The sequence below is a fragment of the Melanotaenia boesemani genome, chromosome 9 (genome assembly GCF_017639745.1).
Source record: "Melanotaenia boesemani isolate fMelBoe1 chromosome 9, fMelBoe1.pri, whole genome shotgun sequence".
NCBI classification, from domain to species: domain Eukaryota; kingdom Metazoa; phylum Chordata; class Actinopteri; order Atheriniformes; family Melanotaeniidae; genus Melanotaenia; species Melanotaenia boesemani.
In genome coordinates this window covers 33,145,238-33,159,128 of record NC_055690.1, presented here as the reverse complement: position 1 = coordinate 33,159,128, position 13,891 = coordinate 33,145,238, and the positions used below count along the sequence as shown (strand labels likewise).

Genomic DNA, 13,891 nt, shown 5'->3' with positions numbered 1-13,891 from the left:
TTAATTTCAAGTTCACTAATTTACTAATTTACTAATACTACAGAAAATGTGTGTTTCCTTTCTTTACGGTTATGTAAAGTTTATGACGAGCCTTACTAACAGGCCTCACACACCAAGTCATCAGTTAGCTGCTGGATAGTCAGGAGCGTTGGTGAGTGTCTGTTTCTTGTATTTTTATTTGCCCATTACAGTTGTTGGACTCTTTCTCTTCCTTTTCTCAGCCAGTAGAAAGTGAGAAAGCTCACTCTGATTGGCTGTTCATCAATCTGAATGAATGCATGAAAATGATGCAGCAACGATAACAGACATAAACTAACAGCTAACTTAACATTTTCACCTTCTTTTCTCCAAAAGAAGCAACACTTCACAACAACATGACCACGTGGAGACTAAGCGATCATCATGAATCAGGATTGAACAGATGTGTTTAAAGTCAGCAAGAAACCAAGCAGCACGTGTACCGATTCCATGACAGATGCTCATAACACTAAAAGAAAAAGAGATAAATGTTCACAGATTGTTTTATAATCTATAGTTACAGCAAAAATTGATAGTATGTGATCTACTGTATGTTCACATATTGATTTAAATATGAAAATTTGAACAAATTATTTTAAAACCAGTAAAATATGTAAATAAAATTGATATCCTTTGCATTTCTATCAAATGTGTCATAAATACATTCTCTGTTTTGCACTAAAGCAACTCAGAGAAACCTGGACACAAACACGCCTCTCTTTTGCCGTGCTCGAACCCAAACACACGCAGCATAAAGTACAACGCTTCAGCTGCAGTGTGTGTGTGAGCTGCTTCACAACGACCCGTGTCTCCTGTCAGCAAGTCTGCAGACCAAACATACGGTGACATAATTACTACAGGAAAAGAAGCAAGGTTAACAGAGGTGTGTGTGTGTGTGTGTGCGTGTGTTTCAGGGGTGGTCTGGTCCACATACATGGCAGACATATAAACAACACACACCGGCTTTTACACTGTGTCCTTATGCCCAGTGTGAACGCGTCTGCCACTGACATGAACCAGGGCTTGTGTGCGTAGCCTCGTGTAGTTGATAAGCAACTGAGCCCCTTTAACCACATCCCTTGCATCACATTGATAATCCGAGCAGTTAACGAGACGCAACGAGTGTTAAAAGGCTTACAATGTGTGTTTGTGTGTGTTTGTGTGGTTAGCAGTGTGGTAATGTTTGAGCGAAGCGGGGTTAACGAACACAGCTGCCGTCAGTTGGAGTGTACAGGAACTCTGGATGTGGTTTACAGTTGACTGTTTCTGTGTGTATCTGTGTGTGTATTTCTCTATTTAAACATGTCAGAAAGTCGACAACTTTACACATTAGGGTTGTTTTTTTGGATGTTATAGTTATTTTAAACCTGTAATTGTTTTTACAGTAGTTGTCATGTAGGGAGGCGATATTTTGTGGTTGATGAGAGAACATGTTGTAATTTCTCTGTGGTTCTAATTATTTTGTAGAGAAAAAGTCTGTCCTCACATTTTATTGATTGAATATTTTTGGGTCTAAGTAACATGAAGACTGTTTTAATTATGGCTCTATATGCCCAAAAATGTATGAAGAACACAATGTTTCATGTTACTCATCCAAATCCTTTCTGATCTTGTGCTGAAAATGGGAAATATGCACAAAATTAACCATTTGAGGACAATTTTTGCTCAAGAATTGCATACCCGTGAAAAAATGATGAGTATATCTCTGCGCACAGTCAGGCCTTCATACCGCCTACCTTTATTAATTTACTTGTTTATTTGTTTGTTTGTCTGTTGAAGCTGGTTAAAACTCTGTTATTTTAGTATTTGTGAGCTCATTTGGAGAAAATTTGTGTTTCTGCACTGAAACATGATGACTTCTCAGTCTTAGAAATATGGAGGGAAACACAAGCAGCCAGTCCCAGTTGTACGAGCAGGTGCATGTGTGTGTGCAATCCAGCTTAATGCTGTTGGCTATGGGTGTGTATGTGTGCTTTCATTGTGTATTCATTCTTTCCTGCAGTAGTTAAAGAGAGGGTCTTTTTATGTGAGTGTCATGTTCCTTCTTGTCTGTGAAGTGAGTATGTGAAAGGAGGACAGATATGGAAACTGACCGAGAGGAACTGCCTCTTATGTAAAACACACACACACACACACTCTTTTCAAATACCTCTGGTTGGTATGGACAGCTGGTCGGTTGGCGGGAAAAAGCTGAGGACCAGCTGCCACTGGGAAGGACGGGAAGGAAAGGAAGGTTCACGTTCACCAGGAGAAATAAAGAGAAGAGGAACAGAAAGAAATAAACATCTACAGACAGAAATACACATTTCAGTTCACCTCCAAGTTCTGACGTCCATTTTAGAAAACAGAAAGTGTTGTGACAGTGGAGAAGATCGTGATAATGTACGTTCTCAGGAAGAGACATAAAAACAGGCAGCGGAGTAGACAGCAGGAGCATGTGCAGCTATTTAATACATCCCAGCTTCTGCTTCTTCTTTATTGTCTTTAAATGATCGCACATTCTTCTCAACACTGACCCTGTGGTTTCCAGTGGTACTGCTCCATTAGTTACATCTGGTTATGCGCTGGTTAGAGCCCTGTTAACAGACCAAATTAAGCAACTTAAGGAACCAGGAGACAGGCTTTATATCCGTCTGCAGTGTAGTGCATTAGTGGACCTTTCAGCCTCATTTCCACCAACAGCTGCGGGTCGGGAAGGATGTGGGTATGGTTTGTAAACTGTAATCTCGTTGTGTTTCTACAACCAACCCTAACCTTACCTGAGAGGCGGAGTATCAGTCAGATAGCAATAGAGGCCACAGCTACGTAATAGCATGACTCCACCGCAGAGCAACACCTTTCTGAAAGTAGAACCAAATAATGACTCAGAAACGAAGGTGGAGGATCGAGGTCATCCAGCCGTTTGTGTTCTTTCTTCTTGACAGTGTTTCGTAGCACAATTTTAAACGGAGGTTTAATCAACAAAAAAAATATGTTACTCTAAACAAAGAACCACTCCTGCTTTGATTTTATGCCAGGTTGCACGCGAAGAGGCTTTTTTTCTCAACAAATCAAAGGATTGCAGCGTGTCGAGCTCCACCTTTTTGGGTTGGATTGGTTAGATTGGTACCCCAACGGAAGGGTCCCAACAACGTAGGACGGGTTGGGTCAGATATTGGAGTAATCTTCCCAGTTTTCACACGTGAAAAGCATCCTACTCCCCACCGATCTGCACCCGTTGCTGGAAACGGAGCTGTAGAGTCTCGGGAGTGTTTTCAGGGGTGCTCATCTGCTTGTTTGGGGGCCCCAGCTCCTGTTAGCTCACTTGTAATTCAAACCCCGATTAAATCACCTTTTGACTGCCAGCAGTAATGTGTTTGCTCTCAGTTTTGGGAGCTACATTGAATTCAGAATCACCTCTAATGGGACAAACACAACTTCACACTGTGTTGGACCACAGTTTCTAATCTTCATAACTTTCTGAGGCAGGTAGACATTTTTCAAACACTTTCCCATTGTACTCATTAGGTAAGTGGTGGGTTTATTGAACCATGTAAAATGAACTCATTAAGGGTAAGCACATGCATTCTGCTTTCACTCCCCTCCCTTTTCTTAGCATCTAGTTAAGAGAATGAGATAATGAGAATGAAGTGCATTATCTCTAGTTAAATGTACAATTTTTTGTTAGACAATTTAATCCCATTAGAAAAAAGCCTGTTTATGAAAAACCTGAAACACAGGAATGGGCTAAAAGTGAAAGCCAGGGTTTACTGAGCAGATAAATCTGAATTCTGTTGGAATTTCAATGTCACGTATCCATCACCTGGCATCTCACTAGTACATTACTTGCGTTTTCTTTTAATACATCTGAAGAAAACAACTTTCTTCCAAAGGTTTATTTTCCTCCAGAACCTATCCAGTCTCGATAATCTTCAGCAACTTTTACCAATGAGTGCCAATAAGATATATTTATCGTTTTAGAAGGACTGGTGACCAGTCCAGGGTGCACCCTGCCTCTCACCTGCTAAAATGCTGGGATAGGCTCCAGCTTCCCCATGACTCGTAATGGACAAAGTGGTACAAAATGAATGAATGAATTTTAGAAGAATCACTGTTGAGCATTTTGTATTTTTCTCTCCATGTTGACTCGAGCGGTCTAGTTAATATCAGCAACAAATGGATGTGAACTTACAGCTGACAGAAATGTGTGCGCTTTTATCAGTGGCAGGATGAGTGTAGCACAGACTATTTTACTTATTATTATTATTATTTACTTATTTTACTTTAGGCTGTCCCATTTCACGAACGTTAAGCAGACTTCGGAGTGAGCAGACCCTGAATTGGGACACGGTTTAAATGTGTTGAGTTACTGCCATGTGATTGGCTGATTAAATATGTGGCATTGTTGCTGCTACACCAACCGGCCACTTTATCAGGTCCACCTGCTCAACTTACTGTTGATAAGTAAGTAAAGGTGGTTGTTATTGTTGTAAGACAGAAAATCTGCTGAGAGACAGTGAACCTTGTTTTCCTGCTGAAGCTGCAGCAGAGACAAGGACTGCAGTCATTTGGGGAACTGGACTTTCCACCCTGGGATTTTTTCCTGCAGGGAAAGTCCTGCATCACATTATGGTAAGATGGAACACAGGAAAATAAAATCAATGTGGAAGTATTTTCTGTAATAAAAAACATGTTTTTGTTTTTTTGTTGTTTTTGTTTTTTGTTTTTTTTACTTTTCATGTCATCACTGACAATATTCAAAATATCTTATTTCACATTTGAATAAAAAAACGGCCCAGAGCAAAAAATTGTTCTAAAGCCGCAGCTTGTTTTCATAATACAGAACATTACAGTCCATGAGAATTTCCCCTGACATCCAAATTTCAACCACCTCTAAATATAAAGTAAATTGTGGATTTAAAACTTATTTATTAAATAAAAAAATAAAAAACATTATTTACAGCACAAAACCCACACAAAACATTAAATATTAATTAAACTCCAGACTTCATTTTTAACTAATGCGAGTTAAAATCATCATTCTCCTTTCCACCTTTAAAAATTGGTTTCAGCCCGTCATGTGACCCTCTGCAGAAGGTCGGCACCCTCTTTTGTCAGGCTGCTTCCCACAAACCCTGAAAACTGCAGTGATCACGCCACTGCTGAAAAAGAGTAATCAGGACAAGTCTGTACTGTAAAGTACAACTGCCAACTTGGATGTACCATCTACACCTGTACAACACGTCTCCACTGCAGAGGGGGGAAGCTGTCTATATACAGTACTCAGCAGAAAAAGAAAATTAAATTTGATATTTGAGAGAACTGGGTTGGCTAAACTTGGTGTGTGTGTCTGCAAAAGAAGATTAAAAACAGGCAAAGATAAGAGGAAACACAACTAAGTAGGAAAAATCATAGATTTTTGGGCACATTTTAGCCACTCGAAACTGATTCAATGTGTTGAAACACCTGAAAAATAAAAGCTGACTGTATGCAAAAGTACAGGCAGTGTGTTGAAGAGAGAAGCAAGATGTTCATGACACATTTCAAACACTCCTGACATCCATGTGTCAGCTTTGTGTGTAAAAGCTTTGATAGTGAAGCTGCAGATAAAACAGATTACACCTGCCTGTGCCAGATCAGTGGGGAGGTAACTTGGTGGTTTGGAAATTCCTCACAATAATGTAGAAGCAGGAAGAAAAACAAAAAGGGAGTTATGACATGATTTTCAGTATGTAATTATTGTGGCTGGAAGCAGCAAATTGATGCTACATGGCAGCACAAGTGCTCTCCAGATGGTAGAAACATGAAGAAACTCAGTGCCAAGTATTAGTTTTCCTCCTGACCTTTTAGTGTAAAAGCATCAGAAGATCCACGATGAAGGTCAGGTTGGGATTTTAGTTTAACTCTGTAGCTCAGCACTGCATAAAAATGTTTATGTTTGGACAAATGTTCAGCATGTTCCCTTTTTCTGCCTCTGTTTCCCTACAATGCTGCTTTCATTCAGTGATCAATGGGTTAACTATCTGTCTGCTAATTGGCCTCAGGGCTGTCCCTGCACAGTCTCTCACACACATAAGAGAAAAGTGACTTAACATAAATCCTACAGAATGATATAAACACGTAAATAAAAAAGAATGCACACAACCATAAAGGTTTAGACCCATTGCAGCTTTTTCCAATGTCTTAAAGGAAAAAAAGTTACATATTCAAACATATTGATGTGTTTATATCATTATTATGTGTTTATATTATTCTGTAAGAATGCAATCAAATTAAATTTAAAAAAAGAAAAATGTTTATTTAGTTTTGGTAGCACAAAGAATTTAGCTTGACAGTTAGTTTAATGGCTAATAAAATGTTTATCTTCTATGATTGAGCTGTTTTTTTATACTTGTAAAACTAACATATCTCAATATTTTCAGTCCAAATAGATGTTATGTTCACTAAACACCATTACTAACACTACACCACAGGGACACACACACACATACAGGAGCACACACACATACAGGGACACACACACACATACAAGAGCCAGGGATCGTGGTAAAATAAGGGTGAATAGTGAAAAGCAACTATTTATCCCGACTCCCTCGGGTCTCCTGGGACACTCACTGATAGGAACAATGACCGGTTTAACTCCATCCAATGACCTGCCTCACACACACACACAAACACACATTTAGTCTCAGACATACAAGCACAGTCACACAGCTGTTGATTAACACACAGACACTCAGACCAGATCCACTTTCCAAGTGGTTGAGACTCTAAACACCTACCACTTATTCTTGATTATTTTATCCACCTGCAGCCAGGTGGCTCAAAACTATAATCAATCACTTATTTACATGTTTCCTTTGAGTCATTTGGATTACCAGTTGAGAGAAAACTCTTCAGCTGTAACCAATATTAAAGAGCAAAGTGTAAAATGTAATGTTCTTTTGTCTTTTTCTACCATCATATTGGTACAATATGATGAACAAATTCAATTTAAATGTCATGAAATGACATAAATGTGATTTACAGAGCAGTTTGAATGTTATTTATGAACATTTTAAGCTTTTCACTTGTATCTTTACACCATATGGTTTTATAATACAACATGCTATAGTACATATATGGTAGGCTGCCGCCGCTTCACAGCACATAGAGTAAAATGACACACACAAAAAACAACTCAAAATGCATAGTAATAACTCTTGGCATAACTTTATTAATATTAAGCAACACCTGGTTATGCCTTATTACACATAATGTAATTTTTGAAAAAAAAATCTTTTCCTTAATAACCACATTATTTTTCTTGTTAGTAGTATGCACAAAGGCATATTCTTATGTTACACATTAATATTTATATTTATAGTCTTTTAGTTTAATACCATGTTGTGGTTTTTTTTACTAGCGGTAAATGGGTGTGCACAGCTTTGGATGCATATACGACTGCATTTCACTGCCATCTTCCCTGTGCATGTGACCAATAATTTGAAACTTGAAACAGGCAGTCTGTGTTAAAGAAGCAGTGTGTAACACTTACTGACATCTAGTGGTCAATTTAGAGATTGCAACCATTTTGAACACCCTATCACTTTGAAGCTACACATTTCAGGCGATTAAAAATCTCCATTACTGGACTCGTCATCTGTGTTTTCTAACTGAAAAAAACAACATCAGTAATTCTTGTCTTCTGCCTTCATCTATCCTGAATTTTCTTCGTGCTTCTGTGATGAGGTCAATTCAAGCATCGTTGCTCAAACTTGTCACAGAACAGCATATAAAACCTTTATTTCCAACACTTTTTTCCTTACACATCATCTGGACAATACTTCACTTCTGCTTGCCTTTTACTGATGGGAACTGGAGACTGTGGAGATACAAGAACTACCATAAACCCAAGTTTCAGTCACAACTTAAATTCTTTTTTAGGGCATTCCCTTTCGTTTCCTTATGTTTCCCCCTTTTACATCTTCTCTTTGGTTTCTTAACATAGATCCTCGCCCCCCTCCTCTCTTTTTCCCAGGTTCCCACCCTTCCCCTTGTTTTCTAACCTTTTCTCCTTGAATCATTTTTCTCTTTACTTTTTTTCCTCTGTCTTTTGGTCCCTTCCCCCAGTTTTCCCATCTCTGTGCTCCATCGGGAGCACCACAAAGCCCACTGCTGTCTTAGCAACCACCACGCCACCGCCTCTGCCCAGGCAACAAGCCGTCGTCAGGGCTTCTGACCCCTGACCCCATCACAGCTGCTCAGCCATGGCATGCCCCACAATCCTCTGCTCTGTGCTCGTTCCCGTGACCAGTGGGTCACACATGGGGGTCTGGAGAGAATAAAACTGCATCACTTTCACTTTGTTCTTACTGCACTCCAAAAACAAACAAACAAAAAAAAAGAAAAAGAAATATAAGGAGGGGAAGAAATTGTAAAAAGGAAAGAGGAGCAGAGTTAGAACATGAGATGTTAGAACATGAGATGAGATGAGATGAAATGAGATGAAATGAAATGAGGAAATGGAAAGGAAAGGAAAGGAAAATATAGATGATGAAGTAGATAGTAGGCAATAATCCGATTGCTGGTCAACCTCCTGAGCTACAGCCTGTTTGTATTTACAACTGAAATGTTTTAGTCCCTGTATAGTTTCCTACAAAGTCCTCAGGTGCAGGAACAAAAGTAGTAGAGAGTGTATTCAGAGTGTATTCAGTCATGTGACCTTTGCAGGCCCATCTATTTCCACCAAACAAAGTGGTAGCCAAACAAACCAAAATGGTTAGTGTTGCTCTGGAAAATGTGATTAAATGTGATTCCAGCTCTAGAAACTTTGGAAAGTTAAGCTATGTGATGTTACTCCGGTCCTTGAGGCCTGTGTCCTGCAGATATTGAATGTTTATTTACTGCAACACCTAAGTTAAATAAAATGGATCTCCAGTAGCTTGTCAAGTTTTGCACAGGTCTGTATAGTTTTCATCTAAAAAATGATCATGATATCCTGGAAAGATTAGCTCTAAAATAAATAGTGCTGTCAGGTTGTTGTCCAGCAACCACAACTTGATGACTAAAACAAGAAATCAGCTGCAGCTTTTATCATTTTAATTTGGCTACCACACAGCTTACGCTAACAGAGAAGGGCCGTAACCAACTGAAGGAAAGTGATTTACAAATATTTAGCCTTTAACATGATTTGGTCATTCAATCCCAACAAAAGTTTGTTTTTGTAAAACTTCTCCTATTTTATGGCTTCATAAGGAACCCTGAAGTTACCTCAATCACTGTCATGGTTTGTATGATTGGAAAACAGAGAACAGTTTCAACATAAAGCACTTTCTAGCAATCAAGAACACAGTCGCTACACGTAATCTGCTTTACAGTGAGCTAGGTTGACCACCACTTCATGTTATGTACAACTAATGAGGCAGATGTGTCATGTGTATACAAGCAATAATAAGTGAAGAACCCAAACACAGCGATGCTCCCTGATCTTTGGTGAGAACACTATCGCTACCAAGAAACAGCTGCTCATATAGTGTCAAACATCACATTACACACCCTTTCCGCCTCATCTGCTTCTTTCAGGTCATTATTTCATGTGTTTAACTCTTCCAACTCTTCCAAGATGCTGATATCTTGTCCATTGTGAAACTTAATTAAGCAGCAACATGAGGACGGCTGCTTCTCATTTCCCAAATAGTTTTACAAGAAAAACTTCCTGCTTGTTTCAAAGTTTCAAAGCTGTGATTGGTCAGGTGGGGCAGGTGAGGAGTCAGAGACACATCAGCAGTACAACAATGTGAAAACTGTAAAGACGTTAGTTCACTTGGCTTAAGTAGAGAACACATTTGATAAAGCAGCATGTGTGTGTGTCTGTGTGTGTGCTGGTTCCAGGTGCTGTCCTCAGTGCAACCCGAGCTGATCTTTATTAATAAATAATGCATCTGATCCAGTCAGCTCCTCCGTCAGCTTATAAGGCAGGTACCTCTGGCTTGTTCCACCATTTGCCCTCCAAAGGACGCACACACACACACATGCACAAACAGACACACAAGGGCTCATCAGACCACTAAACATCAGAGTCAGAGATTGTCTGGCTTTCTGTACATTCAGGATTCAGCTTCAGGAATATTTCATTCTGTCGTGCGGAGTGACCTCACCGACCATGAATCCTGAATAGTAAGTGTTTGTCTCTGTATGCTGTGTGTCACTGTGTAAAGGAAGTGGAAATATTCAGCTCCTTCCACACACAACATGACCATGACATGTGTTTTTAACAGTAGCTGCAGATGTAGAAAGTTATGAGAGGATTTAAAACGGGAACATCCTGGACTTCTTTCCTGTTTTTGTTTCAGTCGTCTTGTTGATGTAATGATTGAGTGACTTTATCTTTATTAGTACTTTTATGTATTTCCATCCATAGATACAATATGTTGCTTAATTCTGTGTTTTTAAGAGAAAAATTATCTGATCAGAAACAGTGTGTTGTAAATAAACTATAGGATGATTGTCAGGCCCCTGGGGCTGATGGGTATTGTAGTCCTACAAGTTATCAAAAGAAACCTATCGAACAAGCTAACATGTTCTGGTCAGCTTCTTTAAGAAGAAGCAGTAACAAAAAAAAATTATCTGAGGGTTATTTTAACAGCAGTAGTTTAATTTGAATATTTTAACAACACTTAATCATTGTTTGCCTCTTTAGATCTAAAAGAAAAGAAAACCTGCATGCAAAATATTTTAAAATGCTGCTACAATTTTATTAGATCCGATCATACGGATTTAATCTTTTCAAATATGGTTGACTTTTGTTTCTTCTTTAGACAATCCACTGTCAAGCAATTTGACAATTTCTTTATAATTTTTCATGCTGGTTTGGAGACTGTTCTGCTAAAGGAGTTTCTCCTCGTATTGGACTCATCAAGATTTGTTATAATGAGTATCCATGACAACGGAAAAGCTGTTTATCAGCAGAATCAATAGATTTAAATCTCCAAAGCCAAAGTCATGTATGTAAATAACAACAAATCCAAGAGGGCATGAAGAGGTGCAGGGCAGGAGCAACTTGGAGAGAAAAGAGGGAAAAATGCAAAACATTTCCAAGCTCCAAGCGCTAACAAGGACACAGAAAGAGTGTGAGTAGACTGAGACAACAAACTTAGCAGAATGAAAGGATGAAGTCCTACAGTGCTTTTCAACTTGGACACATCATGATTTAAAAAAAAGAATCAGAAACGCGACATCGACCTGCTAGCATTGTTTTTATCCATATTATCTTTAAAGAATCAAGATCTAGAAGTTCTGGTTCTGCTCAGGGGGCTGAACTGGAGCTCCTGGAATACTTCACCCAACACAATGAGGAAGCAACAGTGTGTTCAGTCATAGGCTTCTTCAAGTAGCTGCAAGACACAAAGAAACAGGAAGTCCTTCCTGCCAGTAGCCATCACCATACAGAACAATATGATTGACAATTATTCCATAAAGAAAAAAGAAAAAACTACAATAAAGTATTTTTGATTAGATTTTTTTTCAATCCATTTAAATCTAAATTTAGGCCTTAACAGTTACCCAGTTACATTTGATAGCACCACATATTATATCCTGTTAACATCAAGTCTATTTTTCTGTGGCTAAAAGTCATTACATTTTAAAACAAAAACGTAAGCACTCAAAGGACCAAAACAACTGAGACCAACTTTGCAGGACAGCATTGTCTCCCTTCTTTTCAGTGTTTCCTACACTAAAGGCTAAACATTTAGAGAATTTGACCTGCTCTTATCATGGCTGCCAATTACATACTTCTGGGTCATTTCCCTCAGTTAGGAACCTTCCAAAGCAGAAAAGGAAACAAACAAAACACTATTTGACCAGACCCCCTGTAGGCAGCCACACTTACCCTGATTCAAAGCCATCTTTCAAGGCCAAATGTGGAGAAAAACTGAGCAGAGGAGGGGCCATGTTTGGACCTTTTTCCATCCATGTTTTGCACACAGTATGTCCCTTTGATCTTGTTTTACCGAGGCTGTAACAGTGTAAATAACCTGTAGCGCAGTCTTACAACACTGTTTACTTTGACTCATTTCTGTTCATGTGTCTTTTCAGTGATTACCTCTTCAAGCTTCTTCTCATTGGGGACTCTGGGGTTGGAAAGTCATGCCTGCTGCTGCGCTTTGCGGTAGGGATGGTAAAAGCATATGTAAATGCTCCTACACAGGCTGGTTTTTAAGATGAACTCTTTGCTACTTGCTGCAGGACGACACCTACACTGAGAGTTACATCTCCACCATCGGAGTTGACTTCAAGATCAGGACCATTGACATGGACGGGAAGACGGTGAAGCTGCAGATTGTAAGAGTTAGGAAGACATTTCTACGTTGTCTGTGAAAGCACAGAAATGCAACTGGTGCTGACACAGTCCATTTGTGTTTGTGTGAACGGCCACAGTGGGACACCGCGGGTCAGGAGAGGTTTCGAACCATCACATCCAGCTACTACAGAGGAGCTCATGGTATCATTATTGTGTATGATGTCACAGAGCAGGTCAGTGTGCTTGTTTTCCATCATCATAAAAGGAGAGGGTTTGAAGATTAATAGTGCTCCCCCCACTTTCTCTGTCCATCCCAGGAGTCCTTTAACAATGTGAAGCAGTGGCTGGATGAGATAGATCGCTACGCCTGTGAGAACGTCTCCAGGCTGCTGGTGGGAAACAAGTCTGACCTTGTTAGTAAGAAAGTGGTGGATGCAGCCACTGCTCAGGTAACAGGAAAAACACTGTTCCACAGTCCACATTAACACATAAGCACAATATTTATTTTTGTTATTGGTATGATTTGTTCTTGTGACATCCCCTGGATTCCCTCCTCACCCTCAGGATCTGGCCTCGTCTCTGAAGATCCCCTTCCTGGAGACGAGCGCTAAGAGCTCTGATAACGTAGAGACTGCTTTCCTTACCATGGCCTCTGAGATCCACAAGCGCCTGGCCAGTGAGGGAGGGGGTATCCAGAGGGAGGCTGCAGACGCCAGAGCCCAGACCACCAAGATCAATAGCGCCCCTTTGTGGCTGGGAGGGGAGAAACAGACACCAGAAGCCAATAGCTGCTGCTGAGACAAAGAACCACGTCTACCAGTCAAGTTTCAGGAGGACGATGATATTTTTTGACATGTTACTCTTAAAAGAAAAAAAAATAAACAAAAAAAAAATACATATATATATATATATATATATATATATATATATATATATATATATATATATATATATATATTGAATGTTTTCGCTCAACTACAATCTATTTTTGAGCTTGATATATTTGAATATTTATTTTAAAATTTATGGTTTATCAAACGACATAAACATGGCAGACAAAAAACTAGAAAAATCAGCCAAATCTAAAAGCAAAACTGCATATTTTTAAAAATGAAACAGCACATAATGGAATCAAAAACCTGTTGTTTAAAACTAATGGGGAGTCTTTTAGAAAACTAAGATCTGGGCTGTTTAAGATGATGCTGTTGGATGAGTTGATGTTATCTAAACTATCAGTCACTTGCCTTCAATTTGCTTTGAGGAGGTTTTCTTTAATTAACCTACAAATCTTTGTTGTGTTTCACTTGTTTGTTTATACAAATAAAGATTTATTTGGAGTCTTTGATGAAAAAAATGTGGCAATAAGACAAACTAATCTGAGTACATAAGCAATGAGAAACATTGTGTACAGATTAAATTAAATTGAGATATAAAGAGAAAACAGTTTACTTACATTTTTTTCTCAACATGAACTGGTCATCAAACATCATCCATATTATATTTGTTACACTTAGATGTAGTAATGATAAATTAACAATGAGATAGAGATGAAATGTTTAGGGAATCACACATTTAACTTGTTTCAACTTCATGAGGGTGAAGAAAATATAA

The 13,891-nt window shown here is 38.9% G+C and overlaps 1 protein-coding gene across 1 annotated transcript; it reads left to right on the top strand.

The window, feature by feature from the left end:
• The first annotated feature begins 10,092 nt into the window (after positions 1–10,092).
• Positions 10,093–13,086, top strand: LOC121645922 (ras-related protein ORAB-1-like). The gene is made up of 6 exons (XM_041994708.1): positions 10,093–10,155; positions 12,076–12,148; positions 12,226–12,321; positions 12,418–12,513; positions 12,598–12,729; positions 12,845–13,086. The coding sequence occupies exons 1-6, from the start codon at positions 10,142–10,144 to the stop codon at positions 13,076–13,078; spliced, it is 645 nt and encodes a 214-aa protein (XP_041850642.1). The 5' UTR covers positions 10,093–10,141; the 3' UTR covers positions 13,079–13,086.
• The last annotated feature ends 805 nt before the right edge of the window (positions 13,087–13,891 follow it).